We start from the raw sequence: 7564 nt of genomic DNA on the forward strand, positions 1-7564 counted from the left end.
GAGACTCAGAGTGTGGACGCGCCAGCCTCTGCCCGGCTGGCGCCAGCTCTCTCCGCAACCCCCAGACAGCGGGCGCCCAGAGGAAAAGGGTGCACGGTCCTCGCTTCGGATCCACCGCCCCTCTTCGCTCCCATCCCAGGCCCCACGCGGCAGCGTGTGGAAGCGCCGCTCTCATGCGCGCCCCCCAGAGGCAGTGGGAAGACACCCGCGAGCGCTATGCGCTCAGGGCCACCACCCACCTGGTGGTGCCCAGCCTCTACTCCCAACAACCTGGCACCGTCAGGGACGCGTATCGTCCGCAGTTATAGGATCAGAGACGCAAGACGCCTCCTCCAGGGCCACACAACCCTAGAGCGGAGGGAATTAGAACTCAGACTCAGAGGAAGCCCGCCAGGCCTGAGGGAGAAATGGAAATGCCACCAACCTGGGCAGGCGCGTGGCTGGACGGGGCAGGAGTGTCCAGGCGCCTCTCACAGACAGACCCAGCGGAGCCTGTGTGAACTGGATGGCTATCAGAAAAACACTTCTCCCCACAGACATTGTCTTTTTATCTGGCCCCTCTCTGGCCTCAGTTTCCTTATCTGTCAAAAGCGCCCTAGTGTAGACGGTGTCTGCCCCAAGGCTAGCGCTCCAAACTAATCGAATCGGGCGCTCTTTCCCAATTTCCTTGGCCCAGCCCCCTCTGGCTGGGGTACCTCTGCTCCTTGGAGTCTCTCTGACGCTGGACATCCCAGGGAGCAGGGCTTGGGAGACCTCAGCTCCTCCCTAAGATCCCAACTCTCTCCACTTTGGCTTAGTGGCCTCATCAACAACATGGAGGGAGGAGCCCCCATCTGTGTGGCTGCCTCCAGGCTAAACAACCCGCGGGAGTCTCTGTCATTATTTTTGCCCCTCTTGGGCTAAGATGCCGGGGAAAAGGAGATGGGCTGAGCATCTTGTCCTAGAGTCCCTGGAAAAGTCCTCCCACTCGAGATCGCGGCAGCCACTGAGCACTAGAGGTCCTTCCTGGCAGCCGCCAGAAAGCGCACCCAGGACACGCTCCCAAGAGGCGCACCATTTTGTCTCTGCGAACCCAGGCCGCGAGGGCCCAGCTGGCTAGGCCTCAGCCGCTCCTGGAGCCCCACCGCCCTGCCAACCAGCCGGACTCCCGGGACATCAGTGAAGGGATTCCAGGCTTGCCGGAGCCACCTACCCTCTGGGGGAGTCTCTTCTCTCTTCTCCCGTCAGTTTTCTCCGCTGAAAAATGGGGGCGATGCTCCCTCCACCGTGCTTATTTGGAAGAATTAAACAAAGCGGAAGCCCCAGGCCTGCGGTCACCTCCGGGAACGCGGGCGGTACTCGGGTGGAGAGGGGCCCGGGGCTGGCCCTGGGAGGATGGATGTATCTCTCCGAAATAACCCGCATCGGGTGAAGCCGGCTTAACCCGCGCGTCCGCGCAGTGACCTAATGTAGGTAAGTCTGAAGTTGACCCCGGAACGGAGACAGCTCCAGGGTGCGTTCTGTTCCCGAACTTCCCGCTGCAGAAATGGGAGGACCTCCCCACCCCTTTAGAGCGAAGAAACGGAGGCACAACGAGGGAAGGGGCCTGCCCCCAAGACCTCCGCCCAGGGCAGAGGCTGGGCCAGAAGCTCCCACCCCCTTCTAAGGCCCTGGCTTCCCCTGGAGCGGGCGGTGGGGGTGCTGGCGCGGTGAAGACCTGCTTCGTAACATCGAGCGGGCTGCCAGCGGAGCCCTGTGGTTGCACTTCCTTACATACTGGTACTGAGCCCGGGAACTGAAGAGTTCTACCGAACTACAGTTGGCATTGAAAGCATCTTTCATTAAGTGCAAATATTAAGATATGCCACATTTCGCAGTCCTGTTTTGGCAGTGTTCCCATTTTTAAATTACACACAAAGTCTTTAATAAAAAAATGTGGCCCAGCCTCTTGCAGTTTCTTGGGAGCCCCGGGGTCTCCACGCCGCCCTCCACACACACAGCCATTCAAACGCACACTCGTGCACACACCACGCGCGCGCACACACACAGTTACTCACGCTCGGTCCAACACCCTCCTCGCAGCGGGGTAATTACGGCTCTGGCCGGACGGTGATTGGCCAGCCCGTTCCTCATCGGGGCCCCACAGCCAATGGGTGGCCGCTCAGCCCAGGCCCCGCCCCCACGGAGCGGGTGGCGCGGGACGGGGGAACTGATCACGCGGGATCGGACCCGGCGCGACCCCCCGCCTGCGCCCGGGGCCGCCCGCCCTCGGCTGCGCCGCTGCCCGCGCGCTCAGGTCTGGGCAGCGTCTCCCGGCAGCGGCCGCGCTCGGGGCCGGCGCAGCGTCCTCGGGGCTCAGCGGGCCGCCCTCCCGGCCCAGCCCGCGACCCCCCGCCCCTGCTGGCCCCTCCCCCTCCCCGCCCCCAGTGAGGCCGCCCCGGCGGCGACCAGAACGGCGACCTGAAAGGCGAGCCAGGCGGCTGCCCGATCAGCTGTCGGCGCGCACTCGCTCCCGGCCCAGCCCAGCCCAGCCCGGCGCGGAGGCCGCCGCCTGCCCTGCGGGGCCCGACGCCAGCGCTCCGGGTAGCAGCTCCAGGGCCGGCCCGCGCGTGCGCCCGGGAGCCGCGCGCCACCATCCCCAGCGGGGACCAAGGAGCCCGGCCGAGCCCGAGAAGCCCGCGGCCGCGATGCCTGACGAGCTGACGGAGCCCGGGCGCGCCACGCCGGCCCGCGCCTCCTCCTTCCTCATCGAGAACCTGCTGGCGGCCGAGGCCAAGGGCGGAGGGCGCGCGACCCAGGGCGACGGCAGCCGGGAGGACGAGGAGGACGACGACGACGACCCCGAAGACGAGGACGCCGAGCAGGCGCGGCGGCGACGGCTACAGCGGCGGCGACAGTTGCTCGCGGTCACCGGGCCCGGCGGGGAGGCGCGGGCCCGTGCGCTGCTCGGGCCGGGCGCGCTGGGCCTCGGTCCTCGGCCGCCCCCCGGTCCCGGGCCGCCCTTCGCTCTGGGCTGCGGAGGCGCAGCGCGCTGGTACCCACGGGCGCACGGTGGCTATGGAGGCGGCCTCAGTCCTGACAGTGAGTGAGGGCGCGGGGAGGGGTGGGTCAGGCGGTGGGGCCCGACTTCCTCCCTGCGCATTTGCTGGGGGACTTCGGGCTCGTCGCCGCCCGTTCTGGGCCATCCTCTCCCTTCTGTGGAACGGCGTCTGGGCCGTGTGGGGCCCCCACGGAGCCCCTGGTTGGGCTGGTTTGGAGGCCCACCCTCTGGGGCAGGAGCTCCGCTAACGAGGAGGTTTTGCAGGCCATAGCTTCACCCATTGCCGGGCTCCTCCGGTCCCAGGGAGGCTGGGGACAGGGAACAACAGGAGGCCAAAGAAAAAAGAAAGGAGAGTAAAAGCGGATAGGGAAAGATACAGGAGAAGGCGAAAGAGGCTGAGAAAGAAAATGGGAGGATGGAGGAAGAAAGGAATGTGCTGCGGGAGAGAGAATGGGGTGGGGGGAAGGGAAGATGCAGGAAAAAGAAACCCAAGAGTGATCCGAGAGAGAAAAGAGGAGGAATAGATGAAGGGAAAGGGAGACAAAGTAGCATCAGATGTGGAAAAATAAAAGGGGGCATTGAGCAGAGGGTGCAGTGTTGTGGGGGTGGGGCCGGGGAGGGGAGCCATCTAACATGGCAGCTGTGCCCCCCCAGAGTCCTGTTTCCTCTGTGCCCGCTGCAGACAGCCTGGGGCAGGGGCCTGGGCCTCCCTCTTGGTCCTTGAGGGGCATGGGCTGTGCCAGGCAAGAAGGGAGCCTGTTCTGAGGCCCCCAGTCCAACCCCTCTCTCTTCTTTTTCTGCCCCTCCCCCTCCTTGCCTTTGTTCCCTGCTGAGGGCTTGAGACTGGGGCTGGGGGTTCTCAACCCCAGAACCCCTTTGCCCCCTTGCTTGGGTATCTGACCCCTTAGTTCTGCTTCCCCTCCCCAGGGTTCCAGGGTCACTGCCTCCCTTTTGGACCTGCCCTTTAGGAAGACCCCGGGGAGGAAGGCCAGGAAAGCCAGTCCAACCCCCCAAGCCCTGGCTTAGCCAGCCCCCCACCCCCAACACAGCCTTTGGACCTTGAGGCCCGCTGAGGACGTGGGCCCTCTGCAGGCTCCGGCTCTGGGATCCATGCTGTCCTCTGTATGAATATTAGTGTGTGCTGGGGAGTAAGTGGCCTACGACCCTCACTCACTTGTTAGATAACCCTTTCCATGTCGTGGAGTGACCCCTTGCAAAAGGCCCCACATCTCGGCACCCACACTCAGGAAGTCTAGGCCCCCACCCCCTTCACATAGACTTGAGCAGGGCCTCCGTGGTTTCCCAGAAATCGAGCGACTCTGTCTAGTGCCCTTCTGGGGGAGACTATGGAAAGGGTTTCTCATGGTGAAATTTGTTCTCCGCTCATCCCTGGGGTGCATCCCCTCCTGCAGCCCAGGTGGCACCCCTGCAGAGGCGGCTCCCCCTTATTTCGTGCCATGCGGGTTAGGGTCCCACTTCCTCACTGGAGCTGGCAAGTCAGCCTAGTGCCTTGTGGCAGCACATGGGCCTCTGTGAGTTTGGGGTATTGGGGGGAGGCAGGGACTCCCCAGATCTAGTAGCATGCACCACAACCTGCTGCCTGACTCCCCTGTGGGTGCTGTGAGGGCACACACCATGGGGATTGGCCACGGGCGTGAGTGGGATGTGCACACTCCTTGGGCATGAGGCACAGAGCTGGAACCACGCACAGAAGCCCACCAGTGTGCGCACCCCTTGCATGAGCGTGCAAGTGCTGCAAATACACTGCAGGCACACACCCGGCCAAGTGCACAGCCTTCCAGGGGCCCAGGGCCAGGCCAAACTCTGCCTCCACCTCTAACCTGTCAACCTGGGCCTGCTCTTTGCACGGGAGGCTCCAGACCAAGGCAGAAAAGCAGCAGGTCCGAGTCAGCCTCCAGAGCCCTGCAGTGGGAGGCGGCTGCCCTCTTCAATCTGGGCAAGTGCTTCTGGGTCCTGGCTGGCTTCTTTAACCTGACATCATCCCTTGCCAGCCTGTGGGCCTCTTCTTGTTCCTAGGAGATGAGTAGGGGAGCTTGGTACTTGGAACATGAACTCAGACACCCCCTGTGAGCTTCTGGTTTCAGCCCAAACCCATGAGACTGAACCTCCAGTCTTGAAAGTGTTTGGGGCAGGACTCAGCTGCCGCATGTTGCTTGGAGTGGCATGTGCCCGTGTTCCCTTTGAGCATGATTGTGGCTGGTGTGGACTTGCCTTGTGGACACTGGGTCAGGGCTACAGGAGTATGTGGTGTGGGGATGACAGCCTCACCTGATGGGAGTTCTCTTTTGGGGATCCTTTGCATTGGTTTGTCCTCCTACTATGGAATGTTTCTGTGCAAGCGGGCAGAGGGCGCGGGAAGAGGCCTGTGAACTTTTCATTCCTCCTTCTGGGGAGCTTGGCGTGGGGCTGGATGCCAGGTGGCAGGGGGTGTCCTGTGCTTGTTTTTCGGTGTGAACATTTCTCGGAAGGACATCTTTCCTCTTGTCCCGGGACTTCTGCGGGAGGTTTGTGTGTTTTTCCGGGCCGCCCGTGGTGCAGCTGGGAGTGGGGAGTGCTCACTGGGGTCAGCCTGCTTTTCTTGTGTAGTATTTTTGTTTCTTTTCTTTGCTCTGCATCCCTTTGTTGTCCTCTGGCATGGGTGTGCGTTTGTGTTTGTGTGTTGCGGGGTGTTGGTGTGTTGCGGGGTGTTGGTTTGGAGCTGCTGCCTGGTCTCCGGGCCGCCTCCCACGGTTCTGACAATGTGTGCATCCCCAGAGCTGCTGGGTGCCCAGCCCTGTGCTGGAAGGTCTTCCTGCTTGTGGCTGTGAGCGACCTCAAGGTGGGGACGGCTGGCCTCAGTGATTGAGTCTGGTAATCAGTGCCCTAGAACCAACGGTGGTGCCCTCTCTCCCCTGCAGCCAGCGACCGGGACTCACCGGAGACGGGCGAGGAGATGGGCCGTGCGGAGGGCGCCTGGCCGCGAGGCCCCGGGCCGGGAGCGGTGCAGCGGGAGGCAGCGGAGCTGGCGGCGCGTGGCCCGGCGGCCGGCACGGAGGAGGCGTCGGAGCTGGCCGAGGTCCCTGCGGCGGCTGGGGAGACACGCGGCGGCGTTGGCGTGGGCGGCGGCCGAAAGAAGAAGACGCGCACAGTCTTCTCCCGCAGCCAGGTCTTCCAGCTGGAATCCACCTTCGACCTGAAGCGCTACCTGAGCAGCGCCGAGCGCGCTGGCCTGGCCGCCTCCCTGCAGCTCACCGAGACGCAGGTTAAGATCTGGTTCCAGAACCGCCGCAACAAGTGGAAGCGGCAGCTGGCAGCCGAGCTGGAGGCGGCCAGCCTGTCCCCGCCGGGAGCGCAGCGCCTGGTCCGCGTGCCGGTGCTCTACCACGAAAGCCCCCCGGCCGCGGCCGCCGCTGGGCCCCCGGCCACCCTGCCCTTCCCGCTGGCGCCCGCCGCGCCCGCGCCGCCCCCACCGCTGCTCGGCTTCTCCGGGGCCCTCGCCTACCCGCTGGCCGCCTTCCCGGCCGCCGCCTCCGTGCCCTTTCTGCGGGCGCAGATGCCTGGCCTGGTGTGAGTCCCGCCTGCCGGGCCCTCTCCCCACGACCCTGTGGACCTGTGTGGACGCGCGATTCAGCGGCAGGCGCAGGGCTCAGGGAGCGTTAGGGAAGGGATGGTCGCTCCTGCGGCCTCCTAGGTACCTCGGGAGCGCAGGCCGCAGCCGGGCAGGCCTCAGCTCCTGTGGGGAGCACCTCTAGAATGTAATGGGACGCCCCACCCATTTGCCAGGCTGGATCCCCACTCGAACAGGGGGCCATGCAGAGACTCTGGGCTGCGCAGCCCCCGGCGCCACGGCCACCCCCGGCCTCAGCGAGGAGCGGTCGGCCACGGCCACCCGGGGCAGCTGCCCTCAGGCCAAGCCCAGCGCAACAAAGGAAAACTACCAACCGGCTGTCCAAGGCTGAGCGGTGACTGTCCCCACAGACTGCCCCCAACACTAAACGTCCCTTTCCTGGGACCCAGACAGCAGGCCGGCCCGGAGGGCTGTGCTACCCCTCCCGTGGGTGCTGGTGGAGAAAGGACCCTGGACCTGTGGGTCCCATCGTCCGTTCCAGGAGCAGGCAGGCTAGGGCTCTCTGCAGACGTCGCAGCCTCCGGGTTGTTGTTTTTTTAAATGAATCTACTTATTTGCGTATGGAATAAAAAGGGACATTTTCTGGACAGTTTCACTGCTTTGTGATCACGAGGGTAGAGACAGCTCAAGCTGCGCTGGGTGCCGTCCCTCCTGGGATCACCTTTCAGTGCTGACTGGGGACACCTGGAGCCCAGGGCTGGGCCAGGTGCAGGTGGGCAGGGCAGACCCTAGTCGGAGGTGATGAGCGCTGTGCCCCTCTTCTATGACACACCACAGGGAAGGGCCAGGAGCCGGGAGTAGGGAGGAGGAAGTGACGATGGTGTGTCCAAAGTTCTAGAGCCTTGACTGAAACCGAAAGGCAGGAGCAGGTGAAGGCAGAGGCCCACTGATGGCCGCTGGCATTTGTCACAGGGGCT

At 64.1% G+C, this 7564-nt stretch overlaps 1 protein-coding gene across 1 annotated transcript; it reads left to right on the forward strand.

The window, feature by feature from the left end:
• The first annotated feature begins 2441 nt into the window (after positions 1 to 2441).
• On the forward strand, positions 2442 to 7276 carry HMX1 (H6 family homeobox 1). The gene is made up of 2 exons (XM_004065195.5): positions 2442 to 3060; positions 5938 to 7276. The coding sequence occupies exons 1-2, from the start codon at positions 2667 to 2669 to the stop codon at positions 6588 to 6590; spliced, it is 1047 nt and encodes a 348-aa protein (XP_004065243.2). The 5' UTR covers positions 2442 to 2666; the 3' UTR covers positions 6591 to 7276.
• The last annotated feature ends 288 nt before the right edge of the window (positions 7277 to 7564 follow it).

This window comes from Gorilla gorilla, chromosome 3, assembly GCF_029281585.2.
Source record: "Gorilla gorilla gorilla isolate KB3781 chromosome 3, NHGRI_mGorGor1-v2.1_pri, whole genome shotgun sequence".
Classification (NCBI taxonomy): Eukaryota; Metazoa; Chordata; class Mammalia; order Primates; family Hominidae; genus Gorilla; species Gorilla gorilla.